The 20,970-nt window shown below is 45.1% G+C and overlaps 1 protein-coding gene across 1 annotated transcript in view; it reads right to left on the reverse strand.

The window, feature by feature from the left end:
• Nucleotides 1–610: 610 nt before the first annotated feature.
• The window catches only part of LOC115482128 (ADP-ribosylation factor-like protein 8A), a 37,618-nt gene continuing 17,258 nt past the window's right edge, over nucleotides 611–20,970 (reverse strand). Inside the window, exons 4-7 of the mRNA XM_030221698.1 lie at nucleotides 18,662–18,755; nucleotides 12,943–13,010; nucleotides 4,763–4,833; nucleotides 611–4,060 (exon numbers count right to left, since the gene is read on the reverse strand). Of these exons, the coding sequence (XP_030077558.1) occupies nucleotides 4,011–4,060; nucleotides 4,763–4,833; nucleotides 12,943–13,010; nucleotides 18,662–18,755 (283 nt within the window). The 3' untranslated portion in view covers nucleotides 611–4,010. The remainder of the gene's footprint in view (nucleotides 4,061–4,762; nucleotides 4,834–12,942; nucleotides 13,011–18,661; nucleotides 18,756–20,970) is intronic.

The following is a 20,970-nucleotide window of genomic DNA, read 5'->3' on the forward strand; positions in this document are numbered from 1 at the left end:
GAAAAGCTCTATGGCTTCTGTGCATTTGACTATGTACATGTCCGTTGCATTGTATATAGTAGGCAAGGTTATCAACTCATCTAGGTCAACTTAAAGAGGATGGTCTAGTCCTAGTCTTCCCCCCCATTACCGATTCTTCTAAAACACAGGTTCTCAATCCAATCCTTAGGACTCACCTAGCCAGTCAGGTTTTCAGGATACCTACAAAGAATATATATCAGATAGAGCTGCATACAATGGAGATGGTGCATGCAAATTTACCTCATGCATATTCATTATGAATATCCTGAGAATCGGCCTGGCTAGGTGTGTCCTGAGCACTAGGTTGAAACCCCTGCCCTAAGAAAAAAATGGGACTACATCTCCATGCATACTGTGAGGCAAATTCAGGCTTAATCGGCCTCTTAAGGTTGGCCCAAGTGAGGTGGCCACCAGTTCAAACGGTGACTGCGAAAGTACCTACTGCTAAACTGCGTCACTTGGCACAACATCGTCATCAAAATACGTCTTAAAAGAACACACGTTGTGATCTATAACAGTGGTTCTCAAACAGTCCCTGAGAACCAGGCAGTTGGTGGTGGTGGTTGGGGGGGCGGGGGGGTTCCCAATATCCACAGTGAATATTCATGAAATAAATGAGAAGAAAACCTGTTAGGAGAAGGTTCCAGAACTGGGGTTGGAATCACTGCTCTAGGACATTTAACTGCACTAAATTCCCCTTAGTGAAAACGTGACGGAAGATGGGCCAGTCCTGCTAGTCATGGCAATGCCCAAGGGCCAACTCTGTGCTCCAGTGAGGCAACGGATGGGAGAGCAGGAGGGGCCTGTGTGGTGCTAAGACTAGAGCCTGAGTTGGCCTGGCTGGCTAAACCAAATCTCAACTGTAAGTTCAGTTCTTCTTGGATATTACAAACATCCCTCCCTTCATAGCACATGCGGAGTGTAAGTCTAAACTCTGGCTGATGACTGGCACGGATTTCACCTACTCTGTGCTGGCTTGGAGCATTCCAGCCAATTGGGAGCTGAAACTATGATGTGCCACTTATATTCTTTCCATGGCTTAAGTCAGGGCTTCCCACACTTGTCCCGGTGATTTTCAAGATACATTTGCATACATTGGAGCCCAAGTACAGTATATGCAAATCCCTCTCACGTATAATAATCATGGATATCCTAAGTGCTCAGCTGGCTGTGGGGTTCCCAGGATTGTTTTGGGAAGCCACTCAGGGAAGGAAGAAGCCATTAGATAGGGCATGGGCTGAAAAAATGGACTGCTCATTGTGCCCCACAATCCAAACAGTTGACAGTTAAAGCTAGAAGAAGGGCCAGGAGATGGTCACCTTCGTCTCCCTGGAGTGGGAGAAAATATTCTAGGATTTCTGAAGTTCCTACTATTTAATCTCCCATTTGCTTCCTTCTCCTCACCCCTAATCTTATTAAGAAGCCAAGTTAATTAGGATAAGCTGCTGTGCAATCGAGTTGCCCCTCATCAGAGTCCCACGGAGTTAGCACAGGGACAGATGGAAGAGCTGAAACAGGGACAGACCCACAGGAAAAAGGGGCATGCCCCTATGAGCAAGGCTGTAGGACGATACAATCTAAAAGGGGGAAAAGACCAAGATGCAAGACAAGAAACCAGAGGCAAGAACGAGACTGAAAATGAAAAACTAAGATGGCATTTCTACTAGTTGGCGTCTCCAAGGGACGAGCTTAGCACCAAGTCTACAGTATAACAGCCTAAGGTTGTGTTTAAGCTGTTGGAGAATATAAGCAAAACAGACAGTGCAAACAGCAGCAGTGAGCCAAGGAAGGACGAGACAACAAAAGTTCACTCAAATGTAACTTTAATGGAAACTAGACCCAACCTGGTCAAGTTTCGGACAACTTTCGTTTGCTGTTCCTGCCTCTCCGCATTTGAACTGATTTTTCTTCAGCACAGGAATTGCAGTGTATTATTGGCTACTTATGCATTTACCAGAGAATATATTTGAAAACCAGTGTGACCCCTGATGAAGGTTATCTGAAACTTGGCCAGGTTGGGTCTAGTTTCCATTAAAGTTTCATTTGAGTGAACTTTTGCTGTCTCCTTGGATCACCGCTGCTGTTTTGTACGGTCTGCTTGGATACTGCAGCGGGTTGTCTCTTGTTTCAAATCTTAGCGAAAGCCAAACTGGTGCGCCAAAAGATAAGGTGTGCCTGCGTATGACAGGTCAATGGCTGGCCTAAGAGCGCCATGCAATGTGTGAAGCTAATAGCATTCTAGAAAGTTCTGCGTGTTGCTTGGTGAGATGCCCATGACATGCTGATGCTCTGACCATGGGTACCCAGCTGCGCACTAAGGGGCCCTCTCTAACTTAACATGGGAAAAACAGCCTATCGCAGGAACTGCGACAGCGTTTTGCATTACTTTCGCAATTTGCATACGCTAACTGCGCCGCATTTATTTTTTTTAATTTTGGGGAGAGGGGGAGAATGAGCACAGAAGAATTATTCCGCTAGCACGCTGACATTAGTGCCTGCCAACTGAATAATGCTGACTTAACATTAGCGTATGGCCAGAAAAAGACAATATTGAAAAGGCCGAATTTACAGCCATGTAAGAAATGGGCTTAGGATGCACTAAGCCTATTTAACAGTGCAACTGAGTGAAAGGACCCCTAAGGGATGTCAGTGCACTGTTTCCAGAATAACACCTAGTGTGCATATAATCATCACTTATTGGTACCAATCATTCATGTAGCACTAGTATTCTATAAGTTAGGCAGATTGCTGATGCCTGCATTTAGGTGCCAGATGGAGGCCAACCGAAAACAGTGGTTTTGGTTTCAACTGAAACTACCAAATCGGTTTCGGCCGGAACCAGAACCAAAAATGAAAATGTGGCCGTGGCCCCCCCTTCTGCCGCCACAAGCCTCTCCCACCAGCCCAAGAAAAAACCCCATCCCATCCCCCCATCTCAGGCTGCCCACCAACTCCACCCATCCTCCCCAGGCCTACCATTTAAAAGGTCCTGGTGGTATAGTGGCTTCTTCGGGGTAGGAGCATCCCGTGTTCCTCCTGCCCCCCGGTGGCTCCGTACTCCAAAATGGCGGCCAGGACTTCCCATAGTAGTATCCCCAGTTCCAAAATGGCGGCCACGATCTCCCACGGCAGTCTCGCGAGGCTACCACAGGAAGTTGCAGCTGCCATTATGGAGTAAGGAGTCACTTGGGGCAGGAGCAACATGGGAAGAAGTCACTAGACCACCAAGACCTTTTACAAGGTAGGCTCGGGAGTGGGAAGGGGGGCTGGCGGGTTTGAGGGGGTGGAGTCACGTTTTTGGTTCCGACTGAAAATGCTCAGGCATTTTCAGCAGGAGCCCAACCCCAAATTTTGGGTCAGTTTTCAGTGCCAGATTCGAAACTGAAAATCGGTCGGCCTCTAGTGCCAGTTTCTAGAATTGCCTTTTAAGAAATCCAGACGGTGCAGCCCCGCGATGTGAAAGAGCAGAAACAGAATGAGAAAATCCTGGATTTCATTTTTCCCAGAATTATCACTGCTGTGTCTGAGAAGTGGAACTTGGGGATTCTGAGAGGGCAGAAGATCATTCAGCAATGCAGGAGCTCCTATCACACCTCACTCCCATTGGCCCCGAACATTGTCTGTACCTACCTGACGGTCAATTTTAGTCACAACTCGACTGATTATTTTCATTTAAATTAAAAAAGTAAAATATATATACATATATTTATATACATCAACGACAAACGAAGGGTGCGAAAGAGAAAAGAAGGTATAGGAAGGAAGAAAGAAAGGGAAGATGAAATGATACATAGTGTTTCCAGTATAACAGGTGTTGAACCTTCAGAAGGGCAGGAAACTAGGTTTTCCCCTAAAAATATTGATCTTGAGAGAAAGAAAGAGAGAAAGTGTGGAAGAGAAAGAGAGGTGAATATGTTAGACAGTGAGCTGTAGGCCTTGAGTTATTCACTCTGGTGAATTCCCAAGGCGAAACAGGAACCGAAGAGGCCTCAGCTTCTCCTGGACTTTGAATGCTGAATAAGCCATTGCAGAGTAATGTCTAAAAGACAGAATGAGAAAAAAAAACGCATTTAAAAGAAGGCTCTTCAGTCGGACCTCTTTTTCTTTCCTTCCCCCAACTCAAGAGTGGACTAGCAGATGGACTTTTAAAACCTGATCATTTTTCCCCCATAACAAATATTTTGCCTTCCAAAATGAATGGAATACAATGAGAATTAAGGGGCGTTTTTACTAAGATGGACTAAGAAATGGGCTTTGTGCATGTTAACACGCAACTTTCCCACACATTAAATCCATTCTATTGCATCCCAAAAATAGTTTTTTTTTATTTTTGCAGGTCCTGCGCTAATTCTTCCATTAGCGCGTGGGACTCGCAAAAAAATTAACACGGGAGCACTTACTGCCTCTTATCTAAAAGACGCTCTGCCCCGTGTTAACTCAGCGTTAAGCCAGCTAGCTTATGTTAATGCAAACGCACTAGCTGGTTAATGCTTTCACGCCCATTCCCCGGTTCCACACGCACTGACAAGCTAATTACAACACAACATTTTAGTGCATTTGAGGTAAGTCTTTTTCCCCATGTTATATGCATGTTAGAGCTGAACAGAATTTAGTAAAATATCCCTGTATTGATCCCCAGTTGAGTGAATTTCCAATGGCCCTTCAGGTTCTCTTTTAAACAGTTTTATTCCCCCCCCCTCCCCACAGCCACTATGGACAAGAGAAAAGACCTGATACAAACCGATGTTGTCTTTTTCTTTGCAGGAGATGGAGTAACAGCAAATTTCTCGGTCCTGGATAGCTGAGAGATTCCTAGGGAAAAACAAGGGGTGAAGACAAGCTTGTTATTCATTTTTTATAACTCTGACATCTAACTCTGTGCTTCTTTACCCCGCCCCCTTCCACTCCATTCCCATCTCCTGCATGAACTGGTGAAGACCTGAGCCCAGTTTTCTCTTTGTTAACAGCCTTCTAAGCAGCTGAGTCAGTTCCTGCTTTTACCCCACTGCATGTAGGGAGCTGTAGTTCTGATTTCTCTGAGAAAAGCAAAGTTATCCTTCGGATTCTAGATATGACTAACGAGACGCTAACCAGCAACGATTGGATGCTAACAACCAATTACTGACATTAACTGCAACAATTAGGATTTGTGTGTGCATTTGGCCGTGCGCCATTTTATAACACTGGGAGCCTAAATCCCATAGTGCTGAACCCAAGAGGGGGGCGTGGCCATGGGAGGGCCGCGTCAGGGTGTTCCAACAAATTGCGTGCAGGTTATAGAATAATGGGTCTCCACATCCCGCTTGGGCACTGAGATTTACACCAGGTTTCAGCAGGGAATGCTATGTGTTCTTTATAGAATAATGCTTAGCGCCGATCTTTTCTGGCACCCATTTCTGAGCGACATTTATAGAATTTTGCCCCCTCTGTGCATATGTCCAGCAGTTAGGCAGGAGCACTTACACCAGCTCCATGGCAGGCCTAAGTGCTTGCGCCTAGCAGCGTACCTTCCTTGGGTTGTCAACTGGGGCGGAGCACCGTCCTCCTCCAGGTGCAAACCCCCCACCCTCTCTCCTCCGAGCAAGTCGTGCGGCTGTCAGCTCTGCCAGTCCCCTGCCCCAGAACAGGAAGCTGACATCAGAGGGGGCAGGGGACTGGCAGAGCTGACAGCCGCACAACTGCTCAGCTCATCCCCTTGCTGCTTACACCCATGGTGGACTGCCCCCACTGCTCTGCCCTTGGAATGCTAGAGATGTGCCCATATATACCCAGTTCTGCTTGCATTGAAAGCTGGCGCCTGTTTTCCTTTCTAGAATATTCTCCTCCAGGTAAGTGCAGTGTTCTCAAATTACCCCTGCTAATTAATAATCTACTATAATAAAACTCACCCTCAACGTTCTGAAGACAACGTTCTGAAGTCACTCAGTCACTCCCTGAAGGGTTCATGGATTCATGGTGGTGAAGCCACAACACTGACCATGTCTCTCTGCCCCGCCCTCGCATGACAGACCAATCAGAAATAACACCCTCAACATTCTGAAACACAAAGGACCATCACAACACCGTTCCCAGGCAACACTAGGCAACGTAAGACGGACCAATCAGAGGAAACTACGTGACAATAAGGGAGGAGCATTCCCCAGCAGAATGGCTCATTATCTGTGCAGCACGGAGAGCACAGAACCACCGCTGGAACGAGAGAAGAATATTCCTGCTGTGGGTATGTGCAAAAATAGACCGGGGGGGGTGGGGGGGGGGGAGGGGGAGAAATTTTTAAATGCCTAATGCCAGTACTGAAGAGTGCCAGAGGGCCTATAGCACAGACTATATTTGGGATCGCTTGACATGGAGTCAGAGGAGCCGGAAAACAACGTGCCCGTCACCATCTGGGACGTGGGCGAACAGGACAAGCTGCGGCCCAGCTGGAAGGATTACCTGCGACCCAGCCAGCAGCAAACAGTGACCAAGGACAGCACAGCACATCCCCCAACCCCCAAGCAAAAAACAAAACAAAACAAAAAAAGACACACATCAACAACCTGCACACACACCGCACCCTCACACACACACACACACACACAAAATAACTCTGTGACACATACACACACACACAAAAAAAGCCACATGCTAGCGCCCGTTTCATTGGTTTCGGAAACGGGCCTTTTTTACTAGTAATAATAATAATAATAATAATAATAATACATGACATTCGTATTTCACACTTACCATCATAGTTCAGTATGGCTCACAAAAGAATAAACCAGACCAACTCCAGGAAAATTACATACCAATAGTTAATCAACTACAGTTAAACACAACTAATTCACATTTACAAATTTTCTAAATTAAAAAAAAAACGTTTTCAATAATTTCCGGAAGACCAAATAATTGGATTGCGTTCTGAGATCAATTGGTAATTCATTCCAGTAGTTGGCTGCTACATATGCAAGTGTGCCAGGAAAAACCTTTTTTTATACACCACCTGTTTAGGGTCTGGATACTGTAAAATCAAAAAACACCTAGCTCCAGGGCTGATATTCCTCAGCGATAATCATATAACGTATATATAGGTGCTTCACTGTGCACAATTAGAAAGACAAGGCAGCAAAGCTTGTTAACACGCGTTTCTATTGGCAGCCGATGCAGCTGTAACAGCAATGGAAAAGCTCTATCAAAGTTTAATACCCTAAATATTAATCGTGCAGTCATGCTTAGCAAGGTTTAAAGTTTCTTTATCACTGCATCTTTGTAACCTATATAAATGACGTTACAGGCACAAATACGCACATTTAAATAACTAGAATAAACATTTTAAGTGTGTAAATGCCAAAACCCTAAGTATTATTTGGTAAATACACGCATATCTTACAAATAGATGTACACACAGGTAGAGTCTGGGTGGGACTGACACTAATGCGTGTAGCTTAAAAAACAGTATAAATTCTGTGCACATCATAAGACAGGCCAAAGGTCCATCAAGTCCAGTATCTTGTTTCCTAAAGTAGCCAATCCAGGTCACAAGTACATGGCAAGATCCCAAAACATATTTTATGTTGCTTATCTTGGGAAAATCCACTGCTTATTTCCAAGTCCATCTTAATAATGGCTTATGGCCTTTTATTTTAGGAAATTAGCCAAACTTTTTTTTTAAACCCTGCTAAGCTAACTACTTTTACCACATTCTCTGGCAACAGCATTGAGGCACAAACATTTATGCCAGCTCTAGGGTACCTCCTTTGTTTTATAGAATATATTTTCATAGAATCACCCCATAGTGCTGAGGCAGAGGGCATGCGGAGCGTAGGCATTCCACCTAACTGACGGATTCATCAGTGATAGTCAGCTAACCATATCCATATAGTTCGGTGGTTCAATTTAGGCCAACAAAAAGGTTCTGCTAAATTAAACTACATAGCTATATTGAAAGTGCTGGGTGCTGGAATATCATGCGCTATCTGGATAGTGACAAAGGTCACTGTTCCCTGTGCAGATTCAGGCACCATCTCTTCGATGGATCATGGCACTGAATACTGAACAGGATATGCAAGGGAATAATTTCAAGCTGTTTCAAATTATTTGTATATCTATATGTATAACGAGTGCTGCTGGATATGCAGACATAAATGTACACATAAGTTATACATATAAATACTGAATATTGGCTTTCTGCTGTACGTAAACGGGCAAATACATATAGGGGTAGATATTCAAAGCGATTAAAACGGCCAGGAAAAGATCATGGCCATTTAATCGCTTGTGCGGGGACATTCAGCGGCCCTGGCCAGAGAGAGCTGTTGAATATCCCCTCTAATTGCCCATACCGAAACTGGCTAGTTGTGGGAGTCAGGGAAGAGAGGAAATGCGGCCAGTTAGTAGCAATTTTCAGTTCGCTGACTGGCTGAGCAGCTGCATAAAGTTAGGACAAAAAAAAAAAAGGCTGTCACAACTTTATGTGAGGAGTTAACCTGGCCTAAACTGCTGCCATCCCCCTCCTTCCCTCTCACCCCCAAGCAGCTCACAAGCTCCCCCTTCCAATCCCTCTCTCTCAAACTCCCTCCTCTCCCCCCCCCCCCCCCGAAGCTCTAGTGTACCAAGAGTGGGGCAGTGGGGGTGGTGCAGGCAGAAAAGGGTGCACTGAGCAGGCTCACAGCTGTCAGTTCTGCCAGTCCCCTGCCCCCTCTGATGTCAACTTCCTGTTCTGGGGCAGGGGGACCAGCAGAGCCAACAGCAGCACACCTTCTTGGCGCACCCCCTTGCTCGGAGGAGGGGGGGTGCTACGCCCCGGTTAGCAAATAAGGTAGGTATGCCACTGCTCCAAGAGCACGAAGGCCAACCAAGTCCGCTGCTACCCTTCCCTCCCTTGTAGGTTCCCCTGGGCCTACCTTGGGTGGTCCGGAGAGGTCCTAAGGGCAGGAGGGGGGGGGGGGGTCAGTAAATTTAAAATGAATCAGAGAAAAGTTTTCTTCACTCAACGTGTAATTCAACTCTGGAATTTGTTGCCAGAAAATGTGGTAAAGGCGATTAGCTTAGCAGAGTTTTAAAAAGGTTTGGACGGCTTCCTAAAAGAAAAGTCCATAGACCATTATTAAATTGGACTTGGGGAAAATATTTCTGGGATAAGCAGCATAAAATGTTTTGTACTTTTGGGGGGATTTTGCCAGGTATTTTGAGACCTGGATTGGCCACTGTTGGAAACAGGATGCTGGGCTTGATGGACCTTTGGTCTGTCCCAGTATGGCAATACTTATGTACAGCAGGGGAGGGAAGGGAATCAGGAGAGCAGAGGGCACCTGCATCCCTTATGCAGATCCAGGCCAATGTTCAGCTGGGGCCCGTATAAGTTAAATAGTGGAAGAGTGGCCTAGTGGTTAGGGTGGTGGACTTTGGTCCTGGGGAACTGAGGAACTGAGTTCGATTCCCACTTCAGGCACAGGCAGCTCCTTGTGACTCTGGGCAAGTCACTTAACCCTCCATTGCCCCATGTAAGCTGCATTGAGCCTGCCATGAGTGGGAAAGAGCAGGGTACAAGTGTAACAACAACAAAAAAAAAATACATAAAGATGGGGCACAACAATGACTAGATCAACCTTTAGGGTAGCAACTGTGTTTCAGATGTTCGATGCCTACCCCATCAGACTTCAAGCTTAAAAGGGACTGGAACGTGACTAATGTTACAAATGATATTATTATTATTTTTTATGATATATAAAGGAACTGAGCTGGTGATTTCATTCTGGACTTAAGCTTTACTAGTGAAAATGCAGGACTCTCAACGGCAGCCCAAGAGCCTCCAGGCAGGCAGCATTAGGTTCAGGTTCCATGCAACACAAGGTTAAAGACGCTTTTCCACTATACCAACATGTTTTCATGTGCCCCCTTGTGGAGAAGGCTAGTTATTGCCGGCAGAATTATTATTATTATTACATTTGTACCCCGCGCTTTCCCACACATAGCAGGCTCAATGCGGCTTACATAGTAAAATGGTAGAACAATTCCACTGATACGGTTTTGTTTTTCTTGGGAATTGTTGGGTTTCAGTAGTAGAGTAGCAGGGAATGCAAGGCAGCTTTAGGGTATGCTAGTACATCTACGAGTGAAATGCCAGTGCTGGGCAGACTTCTACAGTCTGTGTCCTGGTTATTTATTTATTTATTTATTACATTTGTACCCTGTGCTTTCCCACATACAGCAGGCTCAATGCGGCTTAGATAGTAAAGAATTATTATAAAGAACATGCAAGAGGAATATTATAAACTGTGATAAGCATACCGTGTTTCCCCGAAAATAAGACACCGTCTTATATTAATTTTTGCCCCCCAAAATGCACTAGGTCTTATTTTCAGGGGCTGTCTTATTTTTCGGGGAAACATCGGGGTTGGCCCGCCCGCCCTCCGTCGCTCCCAGAACTAACCTTAAACGCCTCCTTTCACCTTCGCAGCAAGCAGCAGCAGGGCAGGCCACTCCTTCCTTCCGTGTCCCGCCCTCGCCTGACGTAACGTCCGCGAGGGCGGGGCACGGAAGGAAGGAGAGGTCTGCCCTGCTGCTGCTTGCTGCGAAGGTGAAAGGAGGCATTTAAGGTTAGTTCCGGGAGCGACGGAGAGCGGGTGGAGGGGGGCTGGCGTTTTAACACATATCTGGGTATTATTTGCAGCTGTTATCCAGATACTGGCATTGAATATTCACTGGGGTATAGCGGTGACTGCACGCTGTCCTAAATTATCTGGATTTGCTCCCCGGTTCAGCAGCTTTGAATATCGGGGCTTTACTCGGTGGTGGCTAGGACAGGCTCCTGGCTGGTTAAATCGCTCATGCGGGGCTGTCTTAACTGGTTAGTAATCACTGAATATCGGCACTGACCACTAAACTGAAAGCCGGCTATTTTGTGGGCAGGCCCAGGGGCGGAGCCAGCTCTTAAAACAGTTAAGTGTCAAGATTCAGCACATAACCGCCTAAGTTAAGGGGCAAGATCAGACCACATAAAACACAGTCTTACCTTTATGCGGTTACGTGCTGAATATCGCGCTCAACCACATAAGAGATAGCCGGCTGCATAAACCCATTCGGCTCACATCCACTTTATCAGTCCCAGATTTTTCCCACCACCTTAATTATCAAAGTTTGTCAAAAACAGTTTAACTCTTGCCTCAGTAGTGCATAAATTGTCCAATAATAGTTTTTGGCAATACAAACTAACTTCCTCATCTGCTTTAGTACTTTTATATTAATGTATTCAATGTACTTATCTTTAGTATTTGCGGACTGGGGGCGTTGTTGTGTGTGCCTCAGTGGCGTAGCCACAGGTGGGCCGGGGCCCACCCATTTAGTGCTCAGGCCCACCCAACAGTAGCACACATTTAGCGGTAGCTGATGGGGATCTCAAGCTCGGCCAGCTGAAGACTTCCCTCTGATGGTAACAAAAGCGCTACTCTCCACGATACTGGCACCTGCACACGCTCAGTTTTCAGCGCATGCCTGCTGCATACTGCCAAGGTGGAAAGAAGCATTTTCCCGCCAGCTGAAATATTTTTTTGGGTGGTGGTTGGAAGGGGGGAGAACACTTGGTGCCCACCCACTTCTTGCCTAGGCCCACCCAAATTTTGTTGTCTGGCTACGCCTCTGGTTTGCCTTAGCTGTCTTGAGATCTGGGTCATCGTGAAGAAATAACGCAGTTGACTCAGGCCAAGATGGTTTCTTATTTTGTGACGGGAAGGGTGGTTGTTTTTGGTGAGTGGGGGGCGCGGGGATTTGGGGGACACCGTGTTAAACAAAAATTGGTCACCGCGGTTGTATTGTACAGTTCTGAGTGCTTATTTTGTTTCAAGTGACTTGAATAAAGTAAACAAATAATTTAAAAAATGTTTTTGATCTATGGTGTAGGTTAAGGCAGAGGAGAACTGGAGCACATTGCACAGCTCCAGGCTGGCAATATTTCTTAAGGTCCTTGATTCGTCCCATGAAAACTTTACAATAGGCCACATCCCAACGGCAGCTTTTAGTACAGGTGCTGGGTTCTGCTTTGTTATAAGCATGTTAAACTGCACTGACTGTACAACAAAACACCAAGAATCTAATACTCAAACACAGCAGTTAGCTGGGACCCATTTCTAGAATGAAACAACATCACAGGAGCCTCTGCAGAACAGAATGACTGCAGGCCCCAGAAGAAGACGCGTGGCGAATGCTGTAGGTATGATGCTGTGTGTTGGAAGATTTGCAGACTGCAGTGTATCCACCATGCTCTTCACACTTTGGTCTACCAGGAGACGGGGCCGCCAAGAGACTGAGCCGCCGGGGTAGGGCCGTCGCAGCCACGGCCCCCCCCCCCCCCCCCACTGAGGATGTAGGTCCTGCCACCGCCCCTCGCTTACTCACTCAGGCTGCCACTGCCCCTACCTTCCTGTGTCAACGCGTCTCCTCCTCCCCAGCCTCCAAGGGGGGCCCGGCACCGGTGTCCGTCTCTCTCCCGGTCCTGTGTGCTGGGACTGGGTTATAGTGTTAACGAAATCACCTGGATCCCAACAGGAGCAGGAGAGAGACAGACCCTAGCACCGGGCCCCCCTTGGAGGCCAGACCCAGGGAATTTTGTCCGCCCCCTCTCGGCAACCCTGCCAGGAGAGAATTTGGAGGAATGCTCTGATTCACAAATCGTCTTGAGGCCCTCCAAGAACCCACCAAGTGGTGCGCCACCTTTTCCCCTGTCTGTCCCGGGAATTGGCAATTTAACGTTTGTCACCAGGATTAGGCTGGCACAATCAAACACAGGAGGCGACTCCTCCTCCATCAACAGCGTTGCCTACTGGCCAGAGCCATAAATGTAGTATGTACAGAGTTCGAACTGAGCTAGAAATGAAAGTAGCTAGACAAGAAAAAAAAAAAAAAAAAAAGAGAGAGAGGAGAAAGTAATCCGGAAAATGTACTCACATTTTTTCAATTAACTCTTTTTCATCCAAGGCACCAGGGAGGTCTCGCTTGTTTCCAAGGACTAAAACCTGCAACGGATGGAGAGAGGCAGAAAGAGATCAGGAAAAGAGTTTCAAAGCACCAGCAGTTAACAAATCCACTACTCTAGCCCCAGTGGTCACTTTGGCTACCAGCTTTGGCCAGGATAAATCCACTACCGACTCTTTCCAGCAGCTTTCACTATCACAAATACAGCTGGAAGTGATGCAGTAGGTATGACGAAGACTGACTCTTGGGTCCTTGCTGCTCACTTTATATAATAATTGGTTTTACATCTCCTGGAATTTATTTATTTATTTGTTGCATTTCTATCCCGCTCTTTCCCGCTTGGTAGCAGGCTCAGTGCGGCTTACATAGTATGGGATTACATAGTATCACAGAAAGAACACAGCTGTAGCAATAGTAGAGGTATGATGTGGTTGTTAGGAAATAGGTTGAGATAGGTGAAATGGGCAGGGGATGTAGGGGTAGGAGAGGTACAAGGTGGTGTAGAGTGGGTTCATAGATTGTCTGGTCAATTTGGGTAGGCTTGTTTGAAGAGGTAAGTTTTTAGCGACTTCCGGAAGGGTAGATGGTCACTGATTGTTCGAATGGGTCTGGGTAGGGCATTCCAGAGTTGGCTGCCTATAACGGAGAAGTTGGATGCGTAGTACGTTTTGTACCTGAGACCTTTACAGTTGGGAAGGTGTAGATTGAGATATGTTCGAGAGGATTTTGATCCGTTTCTAGCTGGTAGGTCAATTAGGTTGGTCATGTAGCTTGGAGATTCTCCGTAGATAATCTTGTGAATCATAATAATAATAAATCTACGCCAAAAAATTGTAAAGATAAGATCAGAAAACAAGAAAGGTACTAGGAAAAATTCTCAGAACTCCAGAGCTTTTTTCAATGTCATGGAAAAGGCCAAGGGAACCAAACTGGAAATGCTGGATTTTTGGAAGGGCTCGTTCTGTGATTGTTGCTTCTCTCTGCATGAACGCTTCCCTTTAGAAGCTTCACACAGGGTGGCAGATTTAAGTTTTGGGTAATGAACCATGCGAGTAGACACCAGCCAGGTTCCAACTTTGCACATTTCTGAGGATGCATATTTCCTGCAGCTTCTGGAAGGGAAAACAGAATCTCCCGGGAGTGTACTATGGAAAAAAAAAAAAAAAACGATTCAGGACTCAGACCCAGTTCTTACATTTTCAGCACTTTTGGGCTTAACACTGCCCAGTGGGTATTTCTGATAGAAGTTCTTTCTTGTACAAATTTGATTTTGTTTAGCTGTGGATTCTTCTCTGTTTGAAATGGAACATTTATATATACACACACATTTTTTTTTTAAATTTCACATTATATATTGTCTACCAATCCAGCTCACAGCAGCTATTTATTTGAAAATTCACTACTGTGTTCTCTCATTATTTTGGTCACCAAATTGTTATTTAATTTAAAAACAGACCCTGTGTATTTGGAAGGGTGTGCGCCCAATTTAACTAAATGAGCTAATTAGCATCAATTACTGGCACTAATTAGATTTAATTGGCATTTACACTTGTGGAATGGGATCTGTGCCTAAAATTCACAAGCAATCTGAAAAAGGGGGGCACGGGCGTTAATGGGGCATTCCTAAAATTAACGGGGGACACGCGGCTAATGTAGGTGTGTATATTTGCACTGATTCCTGGGCATAAGCGCTATTCTATAAAGCCATATATAGAACCTAGCCCTTAGTGGACAAAAAGATATTCTTCCCCTAAAAGGCAAAAGATGGGGCTGAGCAAAGTCCAGAACACAAATGGATGCAAATGAAATAAATTGCAGATGTTGCAAAAAAATATTCTTAATTTCCCACTCACATATCTGGTGGATCTGCCCGTGATTTCAAGGTGCAGTCATACATGTCTATTTGATTACGCTTGTGACAGAATCAAAGGCCCGGTCTTGGTATAACATTAACATCAATGAATATTTTACATTAGCAATGCAGCCTGCAGAAAATCAAATTCAACAGTCCAGAGAACTGAAGTCTGCATTCACTGTGGGTTACACTAGAAGAGCCAGGACCAGGAGGTCAATGGTAAAACAGCTTTTCCAGGCCAGGGAAAATTTCTGAGCCATGACAATAATTGAAGCTGGCAAGATCAAATGCTCTGGGGCAGCGATTCACAAACCTGTCCTGGGGGAACTCCAGCCAATCAGGTTTTCTGGATATCCACACAGAATATACATGAGTTGAAGCTGTGAAAGCAAATCAATCTCATGAATATTCATGGCAGATACCCTGAAAACCTGACTGGCTGGTGTTTCCCTAGGACAGGTTTGGACACAGGTTTGCCTAAGGAGTTTCTGACACAAAGAATGTGCCTTGGTCCAGTAAACCAAGAGACCTCAGGGATCCCAGCTGTGTGTGGGAGAGGAAACTATAATCCCCACCAACCAAAAAGAAGGCAAAAATGCAAGAGGTCAAACACCTACATAACAGTGCTTAAAAGACCACCTCACTGCCATATCAAAGCTACCCCCAGACCACCCTTTGGAACTATAGGATTGGTGAATGCCAGATCAGCTGTTACGAAATCGTCAGTGATCCATGATGTCATCCACAAACAGCATCTTGACATCTTAGGAATAAGTGAAACCTGGCTACATAAAAATGGAGGTTCACCACTGGCTGATGTCCAACAGGTTTCAACACCCATATCATCCAAGACCAGGAAGAAGGGGTAGAGGGATACAATCAAACTGCACAGAATCGCCATTCCCCAACTAAAAGAATCAGAATCTCCTTTAATCTAACTTGAAGAACAGAAACCAATCTGGCTGCTCATTGTACACCGAGCACCTTGTAACAACACATCATCTGTGCAAGAACTCCTGGATTTGATTACACAAGTAACCCTGAATTACCCTAGGATGGTGATTATGGGAGATTTCAATCTACACATCAAAACCCCAGATACCACCACAACTGCCTTCCTGGACATGATGACAGCACTAGGATTCACACAGGTGATCAATTTTCCAACCCATGAAAAGGGTCACATACTAGACTTGGTATTCTACAAAGGGGTTGGCATCCCAGAATACTGGGATAGCAGTATTGAAATAACACCCCTATCATGGTCAGACCATTAAGTTTTCCCTAAGTGACCATCTGAAACAAATGGCGCCTCTCAGAGTTTGGGCGGAGATCAGAGACAAGAAAAAGTTGACTGCCGAGAATTTCCTTGAGGACCTGGACTATCCACATGTGGATGAAAAGACAACAACAGTGTCAGAACAGGTTGACATTTGGAATACACACTTAGCCAAGACCTTAGAGAAAATGGCACCACTAAAAAAGGTTTTATGCCCCACTCGCAAATGCTCACTTTGGTTTTTCTCCCGAACTTCAGATCCTTAAGCACGAAGGACGGAAACTGGAAAGGAGATGGTGTAAATCTCATACCCACTGAACTTAAAAACAACAAACTTTACCTGAACCTAAGTAAAACGGAGCTTCTCTGGGTCCCTAACACAAGTGGGCACATACCTGACATCAAAATCGCTTTTGGGAAATATGACCGCCTCCTCAAATCACAAGTCAGGAACCTTGGAATACAGTTAGATTCAACACTTACCCTAATCCCAAAATCCAAGCAACCTTCAAGAGCAGCTTCTATCACTTACGAGACCTACGCTGCCTCTCTCCTTATATTGAGAAGGCAAATTTTGTCTAAGCTGTGCATGGCATGACAACATCAAAACTAGATTACTGTAATGTACTCTACACAAAGGATCTGTACCAGCTGCAATTGATTCAGAATACAGCAGCAAGACTCACAGAAGGCTGTAAGCGATGTGACCACATCACACCATTTTTGCAAAAACTTCATTGGCTACCAGTACAATATAGGGCTAAATTTAAAACTCTATGTCTGATCTTCAAGGCCCTTAAAGGAAATAGCCCCGAGTACCTGAAGAGCAGGATCGTCCTCTACACAACTCCAAGGACACTAAGGTCCTTCCAAGGAGTATCCCTAACCACCCCCTCTCCGAAGGACATTACATGATGTGACACCCACAAGCGAGCCTTCTCTGGAGTAGCCCCCACATTCTGGAATGCACTCCCTGAAAGACTTTGCTCAACACAAGACTATCTCTACATCAGGAAGCAAGTGGAAACTTGGCTCTTCACCAGGCCTTTAATGGAAGAACTAACTAACTTGCTAGTCTCACACACAAACAAGGAGTGGCACCTGCTGCATATAATGTAGAAGGACAAGTTTATCCACTCCTACCCTAGCTGAGATAATATTTAAACACCTGTCTGACCTACTACTACTACTACTAACATTTCTAAAGCGCTACTAGGGTTACACAGCGTTGTACAATTTAAACATAGAAGGACAGTCCCTGCTCAAAGAGCTTACAATCTAAAAGACAAGTGTACCATCTAGAGGACGAGTGAACAGTTAATCTGATAGGGTGGATAGATTGGGGCATTCTATATTTCTCGAGCGGTTAGGCACCAAAGGCAGCATTGAAGAGGTGAGTTTTAAGCAGAGATTTGAAGATGGGTAGGGAGGGGGCATGGCGTATGGGTAAAGGAAGATTGTTCCAGGCATAGGGTGAGGCAAGGCAGAATGAGCGGAGCTTGGAGTTGGCAGTGGTGGAGAAGGGTACTGAGAGAAGGGCTTTGTCCTGTGAGCGGAGGTTACGGGCGGGAACATAGGGGGAGATGAGGGTGGAGAGGTAGTGAGGAGCCGCAGACTGAGTGCATTTGTAGGTAAGGAGTAGGAGCTTGAATTGAATGCGATATCTGATCGGAAGCCAATGAAGTGATTTGAGGAGAGGGGTGATATGAGTATATCGGTTCTGGCGGAATATAAGACGTGCGGCAGCGTTCTGAACGACTCATGTGAAACCTTCTTTAAACTAGTCCCCTTATCTTCTAACTCCTCTTGCATATCTATATGTTCCATCTTTGATTATACCTATGCTGTATATTAAAATGTTCTATTACGTATTGTGTAGGCATTGTAAGTAGTACACTATGCCATACTTTGTATTGTTATTTGAATATTTTTACTGCTGTAATTGTCTATTGCTTATGTTGGACTTATTCTTGCTGGACACCGCTTTGAGTGAATTCCTTCAAAAAGGCGATAAATAAATCCTAATAAATAAAGCACTGCTCTGGGGTCTCATTCAGTTGAGAGTGGGAAATGATAAACTTAAGAAAATGTTTGGGTGTCAGGAAAATATTTTCCCCTTTCCCTTCCTGATTCCAGCAGCTGAGCGTACAGCGCTGCGTACGTCTAGTAGCGCTATAGAAATGATAAGTAGTAGTAGACCTGTGCTCTGGGATGGATACGTCTTAAAATCTCTGTGCTTCCCTGAATGTCATCAGACGCTGTTCTAGGAGATCTCCGTTCCTCAGTCACTGATGGTCTAGAGAGGGACGGTCTTCAGGACAGAAGCTGCCGCAGTGGCTCCCCCTACTTTGTCCTTATCCCCTAAAGAAATTAGCATGCAAACCCATATAGAGATTTCTAGACTGCCCCCTCAAGTTAGTGGTCTCCAAAATCCTGAATGACATGCGGCAATCAAACCTGACCAGTACAAAACCCTATGAGGATCTCATCTTTTTACCAGAGAGTCTAGATCCTAGCAGTGGGAAAGTGGGCAGGTTGATGATGCCCTGAGAACTCACGGGAATGCCCTGCAGCTGGGGCTTGTCCAGCAAATTATGCAGCTCATTCTTGGAGGCCTCAATCTTCTCCTGATCTGCAGCATCCACCATGTATCTGCAATGAGAAATACAGGTTGGTATTAATGTACAGGTACAAGCTAACCAGACAGCAGAAAGAAGGCTCCATCTGGGTGCAAATCCCAGCTCACCGGGCAGCAGGAGCTGACTCCGTGTGTCTACAACACCCACTTAGGACACAGAGTCTATGTTTGTAAGGGCCATTTCCTTCAGCAGTGCTAAGTACAAGAACTTTGACAAGTTCTAGAGCTTGTTGCCGGAGTGTATGTGGTAAATCAGTCGGCACAGCAGGGTTTAAAAATACAGGTTTGGACAAGTTCCTAGAGGAAAAGCCCATGGTCCCTAATTACCAGGTAAATTCAAGGAAAACCACTGCTTATCCCTAAGATGTTACAATGAAGCAGGCACCGATGCGATACATGCAGTCTACGGAGCCTAAGTTTTGCCGGACCACACCCTGAGGCAGTATTCTCGAAACATGCCACATGTTGGAGGTGGCGTCCGTGTCCTGCAATATTTGAAAAGATAAGTGCTAAGCATAAAGCATATTTTATAATAAAGCTTGTTTTAAAGAAGAAAAAAAACTTTTTGTACACTGAGAACCGATGAAGAAATGAGCGATTTTGGATGTCAATGTCCTTCAAATAAATATTCTAAGAAAAAGTACGCTCTTGAAATGTGAAGTGCTTGAACTTGTGCTAAATAGAACTGGAACAGAAAAACTTGAGACACATTATATAGCTGGGAATGTGTTGAAATCCCCAGGATTAAGCAGCATGGAATGTATCTAGCTTCTGAGATCCTGCCAGGTACTTGTGACCTGGATTGGAACAAGAATCCTGCGCTTTGTGGACCTTTGGTCTGACCTAGTATGGCAGTTCTTATGCTTTTAAAGCCACTTTAAAGGAGGGTTCCAAAAATGTTACCTGGACAGCACAGTGAACCAATCACAGAGAAAGACTGAGGGAAGTAGGCACCTCCTTTTAGGCATCCCAATGCCATGTGGTAAATAAGTATTGCCACACTGGGACAGACCAAAGGTCCATCAAGCCCAGCATCCTGTTTCCAACAGTGGCCAATCCAGGTCACAAATACCTGGCAAGATCTTGAAAAAGTGCAATACATTTTATGCTGCTTATCCCAGAAATAAGTCAATTTAATAATGGTCTATGGACTTTTCCTTTAGGAAGCTGTCCAGACCTTTTTTAAACCCTGCTAAGCTAACTACCTTTACCACATTCTCTGGAAACAAATTCAGGAGTTTATTTACACATTGAGTGAAGAAAACTTTTCTCCGATTCGTATTAAATTTACTACTTTGTAGCTTCATCGCATGCCCCCCTAGTCCTAGTATTTTTGGAAAGCGTAAACAAACAATTCATGTCTACCCATTCCACTCCACAGCACCTGGGCGACCAGATTCCATTACAGAATACTAGTAGCCCAGTATCGGCACATCTTACTTTTAGGTACTTGCACTTACCTGGTGTCATTTCAGGTGCCCAAATGCGGTAAGAGTGCACATAACTTACAGTATTCTAGAAGTCGTGCATGTTACGTGGCAGCCCTGCCCATGCTCCGCCCCCTTGCATTTATTTGCTAGGCCACTTACATGCAGCCTTACAGAATATGGCTTAGAGGTGTTCTAATGCACACTTACCCACGACAGTGACAGTATTCTGTACCCCCTTGGTGTGCTGTTACAGAATTGACCTTCACAGGTGCTTTCTAGAACAGTATTTTCAAAGTCCAGTCCTGGAGTGCCCCTTGCCAGTCAGGTTTTCAGGATATCCTCAATGAATATGCATGAAGTTGATTTGCATACACTGCCTCCATTATATGTAAATCTCTTTCATGCATATTCACTGTGGATATCCTGAAAACCTGACCAGCAAGGGGTACTCCAGGATCGGACTTGGGTATTAAAAGGAAGCATTCTCTGTAAAATGGAAAGTTCAAGAACAAGTGTTCAAGTTAAGAAGGGAAGGAAGCTCAAAAGGTGTGGGTCAGAAAATACTGTTTCACTGAGAGGGTGGTGGACACCTGGAACAGTCTTCCAGAAGAGGTTATAGGAACCAGGATAAGCACCAAATTCAATACATCAGATCACAAAGGGTCTTTGTTGGTGGCGTGAAAGAGAAATCCACAGGTCAACTCAGACCTGTGAAATCTCAGGAGGCAGAACAAATGGTCAGGCTGGTTGGACCATGTGATCCATTTCTGCTGACATCTGTGTAAATATACTTGGAACA

Source organism: Microcaecilia unicolor, chromosome 12 (assembly GCF_901765095.1).
Source record: "Microcaecilia unicolor chromosome 12, aMicUni1.1, whole genome shotgun sequence".
NCBI classification, from domain to species: domain Eukaryota; kingdom Metazoa; phylum Chordata; class Amphibia; order Gymnophiona; family Siphonopidae; genus Microcaecilia; species Microcaecilia unicolor.